This window comes from Larimichthys crocea, chromosome XII (genome assembly GCF_000972845.2).
Source record: "Larimichthys crocea isolate SSNF chromosome XII, L_crocea_2.0, whole genome shotgun sequence".
NCBI classification, from domain to species: domain Eukaryota; kingdom Metazoa; phylum Chordata; class Actinopteri; family Sciaenidae; genus Larimichthys; species Larimichthys crocea.
In genome coordinates, this window is record NC_040022.1 from 13,679,278 (window position 1) to 13,692,348 (window position 13,071).

General features: G+C 38.0%; 1 protein-coding gene across 8 annotated transcripts in view; it reads right to left on the reverse strand.

The window, feature by feature from the left end:
- Positions 1–3,844: 3,844 nt before the first annotated feature.
- The window catches only part of rbfox1 (RNA binding fox-1 homolog 1), a 60,314-nt gene continuing 51,087 nt past the window's right edge, over positions 3,845–13,071 (reverse strand). For 2 of the 8 annotated variants that reach the window (XR_003463403.1, XR_003463402.1), the window contains 3 exons: positions 12,190–12,265; positions 7,953–8,059; positions 3,845–7,692 (listed from right to left, as the gene is read on the reverse strand). Coding sequence is in view for 6 of the 8 variants with exons in the window: in XM_027285862.1 (XP_027141663.1) it covers positions 9,505–9,636; positions 12,190–12,265 (208 nt within the window). In the remaining 2 variants the exon portion in view is untranslated. Of the gene's footprint in view, positions 7,693–7,952; positions 8,060–9,292; positions 9,637–12,189; positions 12,266–13,071 lie in introns of those variants that run through there. The other 6 variants (XM_027285866.1, XM_027285864.1, XM_027285865.1 and 3 more) reach the window with 5 other exon arrangements.

Below are 13,071 nucleotides of genomic sequence, written 5' to 3' on the forward strand. Positions count from 1 at the left end.
TCCAGATTTTCCATTACGTTGGTCAGATCCAGATTCTCTGCTGATGGAGGATGATCTCCATGAACTCCAGGAGACACTTATGTGGACGTTTCTGAAGAATCACAAAGAGTTCCAGACAACACAAAAGCAAGAACGGGCAAAAGCCCTCTGAGGGAAATGTACTTTGTGACTTTGGGCTATACAAATACAATTGATTTGATTTGAATTGAAGAAAACCACAGGACGGTCTGACCGCCATCAGCATGACTTCCAGTGGAGGTGTGTGAGTGACGTACAGGTGAATAAATGAATGAATTGATTGGTGAGTGTGTGAGTGAAAAAAAAATATAACCTTCCGTGAAGACAATATTTTGAATATTGTATGAATATTATGTGATCTTAACGCTAGTCCAGTCAAAAAATTAAATGGACCTCTAAGTTAATGGTTGTCAAGGCTCTGGGCTTCAGGACAGTTCATTAAGTCTCCTCTGAGAAAAGGGAGAACATCATTTTTTACAGCTTGGTGCTGTGGGAAAATGTCTGCTGCCAGTTGGTGACAGACAATGCTTCGGTTATGTTGATATGAATACTCCTGATTATGTTCAGAGTGATTTGTATGGATGCTGGTCTAGGATCAGAGGAGAGTACATTTTCTTCAGATCAGTTTAGATCCAACCCACAGATTTCTACCTTCATCAGCAGAGAAAATATAGAAACAATTGTCCTCCTCTGGCTGTCTGTGTGAATATGAAGTCAGTCAGCTGATTTATGTAACTAAAACCTGAAGCTTCACTTAGACACTGGACATGTTGACACTGTGACTTAAAGTCTATAAATCTTCCTCCACAAGATGGCGCACAAACAAACTGAAGACAGTCTCTGCACAGACACACTGAATGCATGCAACACTTTAAAAAACAGTGTGAGGAAAAGAATGATGTCACACAGTTTATATAAAGTGACGTCATGGACCTGAAAAGGAAAGGAAAGTTTGCTGGAAGCAGATCAGTTTGAGATGATTCAACCAAACATCAGCGTGTTACATAATCCTTAACTGGACTGAACTGTTGGAGTTTAAGGGTCAGTGTTTGCAATGAATCTGTTTGACCACTAGATGGAGCACCAACACTGATTATCACAACCTGCTCATACTAACAGCGCCAACCACAAGGCTCCATCTGAGCGCTGCATCCGAACGCTGAATCAGCGCCACAGCTTGTAGGCATAAGCACGAGTGAAAACTGTGGTGGAGTCTGTGAAGACCTTTCACATGTTTTATCATGATGACTGTTGGAGGAAGCAGACAGAAAGAAGGCTGCACAACTTTTCAAAGATTTCAGAGAATTATCGATGTTATTTGTTCAATTCAGTGGATCAGTGCTGAAAATATTTGATTCATTTCCTATAAAACATCTGCTATACTGCAACTCCAACTCAACTCCTCTTATTATTATTATTATTATTATTATTATTATTATTATTATTATTATTATAATTAATATGATTTATTGTTGTTGTTATAAAAATGAATAATTTTTTTAGGGAAACTCCTCTTGACACAACCTTATGACTATAAATCTCCAGGATCTTTTCTAATAAATTATAATATATTATATATATTTTTCGCTTCATTATAAATGACAGTTTGAAGTTGGGAAGTATTTTGCCGTGTTATTCAGGCGAAGTGGATTTCACTCATTTGTCTTTCAGAGGCTGTTGTGTAGTTTCAGTGTGTTCTCAGTGAGCTGGTCACATGCCCGTAGACAGATGTGCTCTATGGCACAAACTGTAGCACAAGGTCAAGAGGAGACATTTGTCATCTGTCCCTTCATCTCTCTCTGTCGTGAATTTTCATTGACTTCCAGTTTATTTATGACCCAGTTCAGCTTTTTCTAGCCTCACTGTGACAGAGTGATCACTGTCTGAACTCACAATAACAGAAGATTCACAGCTCATTATTAAACTATGGCACTACTGTACCTCATTGTGTCTCAGTCCTAGTATTTGTCAATTATCTTTCTCACCATTTAATAATTAACTAATGTTTTAAATGAAGTGTTTTACATTTACACATTTGATATATGTTCTTTTTTTTCTCTGTTTCTTTTTTTTTTATAAATCAAAAGAAATTATGTTTACTGTACGTAACAATCTTTCCCAAAGTCCAGAACAGTACAGGAGCCATAAAAGAAAAGAAAACACATATAAAATCAAATATAAAATCTACATGTTCATTTTGGAACATTTCTCTTCAAAATAAAAAGGGTCAGTGTTATTGTTGAGGGTGAGACGACAGAAAGACCATCGAGAATGCAGCTGTGTAACAACACAAACATCAGGTTTATGACTTTATGCAATGCTGCGTGCGCACACACACACACACACACACACACACACACACACACACACTCATTACAGAGCTGGTGTTATATACTGTGCAGTGTGTACATGTATGAGAAACAATAATAAAGTGAATCCCATGATGCTCAGTTATCAGAGAGGAGGACCTGAAGAAAAACCCTCTTTACATTTTATCCTGAATTGCAGAATTAATAAGCAGTTTGAATTATATCTCCATCACATGTGACCCGCTATGCATTAATTATTGATCACCTGTTTCCACACTAGCGAGGCATAATTACCTTCTGTAATGTGAACCCTTCATCAAATTTAAACATTTATATTGCTTATCTTTCTGCCTAACCCCATGGCTAAATTTTTCTAATTACACCAATCAAATTGAGTCGGAGAGTAATTCTTCTCTTTGCTTCAATTAGAAAGCAGCGATGACATGCATATTTCAGCTGATCCCAAAGTACTTCACTTCCAACAAGGTGCAGTGATGAATAATGGCTGGAGTCCCGCCTTCATTTTGTCTGATGGTGCACTGCAGGCTGAGGAAGTATTAGCTCAATAAATGTATGAAAAATACAGCTACATTTATTCATGAAACACATTTCAAACAGACTAACTCTAACTGTCAAAGACATGGACACATTTGGGATAAACAAAATGATTCATGCAGTCTAAATGTGACTCCACAAATAAATCAACATTTCAGTTACAACCCCAGAAATGTATAAACAAAATAAAAGTAAATCCTGATATTCAAATACAAAAATCCACACTGAAGAGGTCATCATCTGACAAAAACATATCCATAGAAGAGGAATCTTGTCACTACAGCTCTGTAGGAGAGGAGTGGTTCAGGTGTGTACTTTCTCAGAGCTCGGGTAGATAATGTATCTCCTGGATCAGCAATCAATACCTAAATAAATCTATACATATTAGTTTAATGTTGTTTACCTTGTCGAGCTTGTTGTCTTGTTTTTAGCTGTATGTCTGTATCTGTGTATGCGCATTGTAAGCAACATGGAACTGAATGCATGTGTACACACACCTGGACAATAAAATATATTCTGATTCTGATCAAATGCTCTGGGGGAAAAAAAATCAATGTGCTATCTGTGGCTGTCACTGTCCTTTAATAATCCCAGCCAATCATTTTATTCAGACTGAATGAAACGATTGGTCAGCCTGCCTGCCTGTGTGCACTCTGCCTGTACACCCGTACATGAAAATGTGTTTTGATTTCAAATCTAAATGTGACTGCTGGTTTGACACAGGATGTTGACGTGGGCCTCCAGTGTATCATAGTGGTGATCGAGCACCTAGACCTCCTTATACTCTTCATTTGAACACACTGTATATATAAAGGTTACAATCTACTTTAAATTAGCAGTAAAGAAAAAAGGAAAGGTCTGTTGACATTCTATATATTATATATCATCTTTCTTACAGTTAATGAATCCGTGAAAAGACCCACTAACGAAAAGAAGGAAACAGATGAGAAGATGTTGAGAAAACAAAACTTTATTGATGGTTATTGATTAGTGGAAGAACCATAGTACATGCACATACAATGACTGGGTAGGAAGCCTTGTTTTGAACCACAACACCTACTGGAAGCAGAGCTTGTATAAAGTAGTTGCGGAGTCAGACATTCAGCATAGTGAGGACTACGATTCGTCCAGTTCTGATCGACAGTCGTCACACACAGCACAGAGACGAGGGTTCGAACCCGCGGAGCCAAGCGGCCCCGAGGCTCTTACTGCTGCCTTTTTTAATAAGGTGATGCATCTGAGAGTTTTCTTTCTAATTTGTTATAAATACAAAAAGGGAGATATTTAACAACACCACTAATTGGGAAGAGTTGTAAACAGAACGTGGCACAGGAAGTGTCCCGTAGGCTGGCTTGCAATGCAGCCGTAGCAGAGCCCCCGTTGCCCATGTAGCGCTTTTCAAATACACTACAGATTTATTCCATTAACTTGTATTTACATCATAGATTAGCCTGTTCACAAATCATTTATTTCTCATAATTATTTAGTATTGTAATATTCAAACAGTTAATTCTCAAAGAGTAAAGGTTGAGTTCTAGAAAATAACAGAAAAGATGTCACGTTAAGAATGACGTGAGAGGAAAGAGAACCAATCCAAAATTACAGAACTGATACAAAAGAACGAAGAGAAATTACAACTACAGCACTGATATGTCTCAGGTTCATGAGAAAATTACAAGTTGTATGTGCAAAATGGTACAGTCGACCAAAAAGAAAGAAAAGGGATGAATGAGAGTATCTACACTGTGATTACGTTATTTGTAAAGAGTTAATAAAAATCTGAATATGATCTGATAGAAAATGAGATAGCTCGCCCTAACAACTGATCTACTCATCTAAATCTAAAACATAATACCATTGTGTATTTCATATAAGAGAACATCTTCACTGCACAGTTCAAATATAATACATTGTTGGATTATTATACTTTACCCCCCTTCAATTTTAATTATGAAAGAAAACAAACAAACAAAAAAAAGGCAAAACAAGATGAACAGAAAGATAAAATAGACACAGTGGAACTGACCACTGCTATATATATTTTTTTTAAATCTCTCCTGTAATATAAAAATCATCAGTTATACCAATGAATATATTGGAAGTTTATATAAAAAACATCTACGTCTGGATGGCCAACACTACTCAGTATGGAAGAGGATTAGTGCCACAAAACATTTCATCTTCGAATTCAGAGTCTGAATTCTGTGATTAAAGTCTGACTTCATTTCCCAGCATCCCGTCTTTTTCCTTCGAATTCTGCAATTCATCTGATTTTATCTTATTAAATTATTATTTTGATTCATGTGGCCCTAATTCTTTTTCATATCACAGCATGTGGACTAAAGCAATTAAATGGTTGAACAGTTTAGTTGCCATGGCAATCCTTTTTTTTTTTTTCGTATCTCATAATTCATATCTATGTGGAATCTTGACTATACACATAAAACACACCGGATATGTCCACCAGAACCTTTGGTTTGAAGTGATGTACGATATAACCACATTATTTAGTCAATAAATTTACAGCCTGAAGAATGTGCTGACTCACATCATTCTCTCCATAAAAAGGAAACTAAACTACACCTCTATTATCTATGGAAGAAGGGAGCAGCTGTGATCACTAATTTTTATTTTAGTTCGAGATCATGACTTAATTAACTCGCTATCTCAATAATATAATATATGGAAGAGGAAAGATGCCAGAATTAGAGAAAAACAACCGTTACATTTTTGTTAGAATTCGAATAAACATCTTGTTACTATTATGAAAATGCATCGCATTCACCAAAAGAATGAAGATTTTGACTAAGTGTCTCAAGATTACAAGATGTTTATGATAATTATAACTATGCATAATTATTGTTAGCCTTTCTAATTAGTAATAAACTTAAAACGTGGGCTATGCTTTGGTGTTTGGTGTTAAAGATATATCTGTGTGTCTGAGCTCATACACACCTCATCAGATCAGCCGCTACATCAGCGTTAAGCCATCAGTCAAAACTCTGCTCAGACTGTTGTTTGATTGGATTGCACTGCTGTACAAACAGCTTGACCTGCTGCCAGCTGTCCACAGCAAACACTGCAGAGGCAGGAGCCATGACGTACCTGTCTGTGAGTTTAAACATATTTCAAAGATGCCGTGTAGTTATCATTACAGTGTCAGCTCTCAGCCAGCTTTGACCTGGAAGGTGAGGGGAAGACTGAATGGAGCTGACCGGAGGCATTAGTCAGCACGTAAGCTGAACATGATGAGATAAAGGGGCTAACACATCCTGTGTACAGTTGAGATTGTTTCCATGACTTGGTGATGAAGCTAAATGGAGATGCGATCATCTCTTCTTTAAGTTGATCTGGATTTCTGTTGCCGCTGTTGGAAAACAGTTTTTGTGATGACCTCTTTGTAGTCATGAAACAGTGCTAACTTGTATGTGTTATAACCACATGGCTTAAATGTTTTAAGGTTCCTTTTTATGTTTATTTAACTGTGTTGTGACATTTCATGTGGGCATTATATGCAGTTTATTTAGGCTTTGGTTTGGCTAAATGTGGTCATAAATTTGGCTGAAATCAGGCTAACCGTAGCTGAATTTTCTACTTTTCTATTTTTAGGCTAAACAACATACAAATAAAATAATATGATTTGGCCCAAAAATCAGTATCCGTACATCTTAAATGTTAGCTGGATAATCTATAATAGAAAAATAATGTTTGAAACAGTAATCAGATTTTGTAATTATGAGATACAAAGTCAAAATGAATGAAACATTCTTTGTAAATGCAATTCCATTTCACATGAAACAAAACCAAACAAGAAAACCTCATGTTACATTTTAGGCTACATTACGTGCAATTTTCACGACTATGCAGACACTACGTAGGGTTTGTCTTGGGAATTAATTATTATCTCGGTTTGGCTAAATCATTCTGAGCATGTGACAGTAAACACTAGTTAGTTAACAAGATAAAAAAAATGTTGTGATCTCAAGATGATGGACCTAAAAAAATAGAAAGCATGGCTGTCCTCAGCTTCTCAAACATACCCGCCCTGCCCTCAAAAGTTTATAGAAGAACATTTTGTGTCCATTTTTTTTCCAAGGCTTCTTTACTTCCTCACAAACTAAAGAAAAAAAACTATCGTCGCTAAACTGAGAGAGGAAGTGCCAAAAAGGAAGCTGAGAGAAGTAAAACAATAACACTTGACTAGCATAGTCACTTTAACACTCTTACAAAACATAAAAACCCGAAAGTGTGACTATGACCTATCTTACAGGGTTGAGTTCTATACAAGCCCTAACAATTTGAATCAGATAAATATTTCCTTTGTGTCCTAATCATTACTCTAGCAGCTCTCTATTAGTACCATGGAAAAACCTCTACAGCTGATAATCTATGTTTAAATCTTTAGAAATTAAAAACCCACAATATCAAAATACACAGCACAAAATATTTGAGGTATAAGATGAAAAATATCAGCTGTCATTTTATTCTTATTCTTTTTTTTTGTACTTCTCTCTTAGGAGATGCTGAAATGATGCACAAACTGCATGTATTGCAATACCCAGGCCTCAGTAACATCTCTCCTCTGATAAATCGTTCTCTCGCTGACGTTCTCATTCACTCACACAGTCGCTCGCACACACACTTTCTTTCTCTCCTGTTGGAAGGTTGAGTATAGTTGGAGGTGTTGCTAATAGGGTGCAAAGCGGCTGTAGCCTCCCCGATATATACTAGCTTGGAGAGAGGACAGCACTAGCCCCACGTCGTCGGCATGGCTCCGAGTTTTGGCATCTGTCAGCGGGGCGAACGCATTCTGAAACACACATGCAAGGACAGACACCACACACACACACACACACACACACACACACACACAGAGCCATATGCACCCACAAGAGAATCCAAAAACACAACACACATATTCATTTGAACACAAAGATACACACACACACACACACACACACACACACACACACAAAAAACACGGACAGACAAAAAAACACACACACACAAACCTTGTTAGCCTCCCTCAGTCCTGCACAGACTACAGCTAAAGTTTCAGCATTACGTTACCGTTGTTCCAGTGCAAACCCATGGGGGGATGAAAAGACCAATGACCGGAGCAACCGTCATGCAGCAAGCACAGCGAGACGCTTCATGCCAGGGGTACATGCCAACAGCTATGTGAAAGAAATCCAGTTAATACAAACCGTGAACAAAGAGGAGGGAGAGATGAATCAAAGAAATCAAGTCAAAAGGTGATTTGCAGCAGAATGAACCGGAATCTTTTGGATGGATCATGCTGGTTTTCGCTGCGAGGAGGTGATGGAGACTGAGGCAGCCGTAGCTTTCACTAACACTTATTTTAGATATATTATGAAATGTGCTTTCATTTCTGTGAAATTCACAAAACTGTTTTATTTTTGTGTCCAGATGAAACTGCATCCATCAATATTTTTTTTTTTTTTTACCAAGCTCTCTATCAAGCTGAAAAGCTCAGCCTGGAGCTGGAATGTATCAAGCCTTTCAGAGTACTTAAGGAAAAGATGTTTTCTCCTACTTTTATACATACGAGTAAAAAAGACTTTATTCGTCTAGAAAAGAAATCTTATCTCAGACCCAGACCAACACAGACTTGACAGGTGCTCCTGGCATGGTGATGTCTCCTTCATTTGATGGTAAGGGTGCTTTGATGACTGATAAGAAGGAGCCTTTTGCTAGCACAGATAACATGTGTCTTAGACAGACGTTAGCTAAAGTGTTTGCTTGTTTGGTGTGCAGAGTATGGGTGTAAAGTAAAGAGGGTCGCTGGCTGGCTGTGGCAGCTCTAACACAAAATTGAGGCTTCTGGGAATTGAATCAACTTAACAAACCCTGATGAAAAGTTTCTGATACCAGGTTGCTAAAAAGTCTCAATAAGCAGCTGAGCATCATGGGTTGGATTTGGTGACAGTTAAAAGGTGCATTAGATCTTAGAATGGAGCGGAAACAGCAGGAGGGCAGGGTAATTAGTACTATTTGTAAGAATACCGGGTTCAGGTTCATCCCAACGCTCTTAACTGCATCCACGCTTCCCTCCCTGAACATGCGAGGAGAGATGCTAGGAATGAAGTAAATGTTTCTCACATCCAACAGTATTTCTGCCAGTGACTCTCAGCCCATGACTGAATGGAAATGATGACAGTGAGATCATGAAAAACTTTCTGATCTTCATGGATCAGAAAGTTTTTGGACGGTTAATGGACGAAGTTAGTCTGACCTGTGAGCTGACAGTTAGCACAGATCAGATTCAAGATGGTCAATCACAAACAAATAAAATCCAAATTGATTGATTCTGTTGTTTGTCTGTTTACTTCAGTAGAAAACGGGAGTGATGCTGTATGATAAATAATAATAATAATAATAATAATAATAATAATAATAATAATGGTGGCTTGAGAAAAGACTCTCATGACTCTCACTCTGCGCACCTGAGAGCTGAAATAAAGGAACTGGAACGTCCTTGATACAGTCGGACTGTAACAATTTCCGGGTCAAACGGAGTGGGGAGAGAATAAGGGAATTGGGAAAAGTACAGCCTGATACCCACTGCAGGCCCTAATGATAGCTCAAAAATCATTTAACATCAGTAATGAGCTTTTATTGAAATGCTTTTCAAAATATTGTAGCATATCTCAGCAGGTGTGGTCATAGATGGTAGAGATGTACTGACAGAAACAATGAAAAAAGCTTTGAAATCTAACCTCTGTGTGTTAGTCTGCCGTGGCACATGGTAGCAGAAGAAACAAGAAGTGTTTAAAATGCTAGGCGTGGCACCAAGACTGATTTTTCTATTGACTGACACCTATTTAATGCAAGTCATTTTCTTTTTGTTTGCAAACGTTCATAACACATTTTGGTGATTAATTACACTGTAGCTGAGTGTGGATCTCTGTTCAGTTCGGAGCACGTTGTTTGCAACTATAACCAGCGAGTCCCGACAATCTTTCCCTCCAGTCCGCCCAGCTTTCTTACTCACTTCTTTCCTTCCTCGCCTCCACCCCGCGGCTGTGGCACCAGGAGGGATTTAATTATCAAAATGACTAATTATTTCATTACCAGGGAGTGCGGGGTGAGGTGGTATCCACCAAATTAGAAATATAATAACTAACATGGACTGGGCTGCCAAGGCATGAAGACATTCATCACCTTTTACAGGCGGGATTAATGTGTCATTTGGACTGCCGTTAGCAGCACAGACAAATTCAATTAAGTTTAAGTGAGGAGATGTCAGCGCTGCAGAAAGCTCATGCACAGCGACTGGAGAAGAGAATGGAATGGGGGAGGGGCGGTATGGTGGATTTGAAGTGTGTGTGGAGTGTAGTTGGCAAAATTGAATATATAAATAACAATGCAACTGTTTTTAGTGTATGAACCAACAGACTCATTTAAAAAAAGTAACATTAGGGAAGGCCTGATCATTGGACAGAGTTGTATAGATAGACATGTATGCAGCTCTCTGCCTTTGTGAAACATGGCTGTTAAAAAGCAGCCAAATATAAATGGAATCAAACTCTTTAATCTATAATGTTGGTGATGTCATGTTGCCCATTTCCTTTTTGCTGGCCCTCTTAACCAGCTGGACTTCTCAGAGTGCACCATGGCCGGTTAGCCATTTGCAGCAATACTTTTGCCATCTCTTTTATTTTATCCACATGCTGTGAGCTAATCTGGCAAAAGGAACACTCTGATACACACTAATATATTATAAACAATATAAAAGATATATTATGTAAGTTGTAAATGAATTAATGATAAATGATGAAAGCAAGCATCCCACACTTGCCAACCCCTTTGATTTTTCTGCCCTGCTGTTCCCCAGAGGTTCAATTTCCCTGATCTTCTTAAATATCAAAATCTGCCCATCAACTATATTTATCAGGAATAGAAGAATCTCTGTAGCTAATCACACAAGGCGATGATTCTTTTAACTTTATTGTTGCAGAGATTTCTGTTATAAATTTACAAGTTTATTATAAAGATAAGCTTAGAATGGAAGAGCAGCAGAATCGCTTGTTGTGCTTCTGGTGTGAGCCATTATTAATCCATCCATTGGTGTGCCAACAGCCAGCTACTGCTCACATAAGAATTGACAAAGACATATCATCATGCTTTGCAGTGCTTCCACCGTAGTGTTTGTGTGGTCTTTACTTTAAGCCCTTCATATAGCATAATAAAATAATTCTTGTCTTGCTCTTTTTTGGTGGCGAGTAATGTGCTGGATTGGTCTATATAGCTCTGATCACTTAAAGCGGCGAGGGTGGACATCAGGGGAACACTTCAGGTATTAACATCCACTGTGTCATGAGTAACATTAACAAAAACATTGTAATTCAGCATCTCTCAAATCTGCATGACAAGTGTAAATGCTTCTCAAGTCCACTTGAACTAAAGAAACTGAAGCATGTTTTTCCATCACACAGGTGGAGCAGCCCATAAAATATTTGGGCAACATGTATTGTGGGGATACTGTTGTACTGTACTGAGGTGATGTTTAAACACTGTCACTTGAGATAACTGTTTGAACTGGTGAAGGAATGAATATCCCGATATTGCTGAAAGGTCCATTCATTCATAAAGAGTGAGTGCAGGAGGTGAAGTGGTGAAGAGGTTCAGGTCTTTTTAGGTGCAGCACTCACCCTACAACAAAAAATTCAATGCACACTGTAATCTCTTTATGTTACACAAAAAACATAATATATATGTATATTTATGGTGGTGTGTGGAGGATGAATTGAGGAGTCTCACAGCCTGAGGACAGACTGTACTTTCTCTCTGCTGTTTGGTGGCATTGGTGGTATTGCTTGCCAGATGGCACGAAGAACAGAGTGAGCAGGCTCTTTCTGGGGTTCCCTTCTTACGTTTATATTTGTCACCGTGAAGAGAAGATTTTTTCCCTAAAAAAAAAACATTTCATATCTTACCTGATTTTAGGTTGTAGAAAACTACAAACCCTAATTTGTTATCTGTGATCGGTGATTGCACATATTTTAGTTATTTATAACTTACTAGCAAATGTCAAAGACATTTCAGAGGATTTAGGTTTGATAAGCAGATTCAGTACAGGAAATGGACTGAACCCATTGTATACAGATCTATACAATGCATATGAATACAAGCAAGTGCCATGCACTATAAAAGAGCAGCTTGGTTTTAATGTGAATTTGAGAGTTTGATTTTAGATACTTGCAAATGAGATATGGGATGATGCATGACATGAAGAGGACCAGGAATGGAGAACAGAGATGTGTTGCAGGCACGATAATCTTACCATGGCACCAACGCTGTATGTGGCTGCTGGAGTGAGTGTGTGGTTGTAGGGGTCGGCAGCATATACTCGTCCGTAACTGTAGAAAGACACGAAATAACAGAGGATGGTTAACAGAACCTGAAATTCTGAATTGAAATTCATAATGAAAGCCTCTTTTAGCTCATTGTTCAGCTTACTGAGGCTCACTAGGCGTCCATTCAGGTTGCGATGTTAATTATACCTCATAAATTTATGAAACAAATATGAGATAACCAGGAGTGATTATTATATACATTATATACAAACTTACATTATTATTATTCAGCATGTCAAAATATAGGTTTAAAATTCTGACATACTTTACATTAAATAGTTAGTAGTAAAAAAGTAAATGTTAAACTAGCTTCTTTTTCTTTGCCCTCTAGAACAACACAGCGTTTCCTGATCCGACACCCTGATCAACAGGACCACGTCATATATATCACTGCCTTCCAAAACATTCACTGTTTCAAACATAAAACTTTGCTCTGATCTGACACCACCATAGTTATGGTTCATTCGGGTTTAGGCATAAAGCGTCTAGTTCATGAAAGATCATGGCTTGGGTATGAATGACTTTGAGATTAAGGAGATTTGCTGGAATGACTGATGCTGATTGTTTTTGAGTTTGAGCCAGTATGAGACTGAGAATTCAAACATTGTCCTGAAGATGGTGGAAGAAAAAAGGCTACTAAACATTAACTCAACATTAGACCACACCCTGCTCTGATCAGAGGCCCAACACATATATATTTCATTATGACTGTACCTGCATGATTTCATGACAATTTAACTTAAACTTGAACTATCTTCCAATCCATTGAGGCCAGCAAAAGCTGCTGTATATTTTTCTTCCTTCAAATC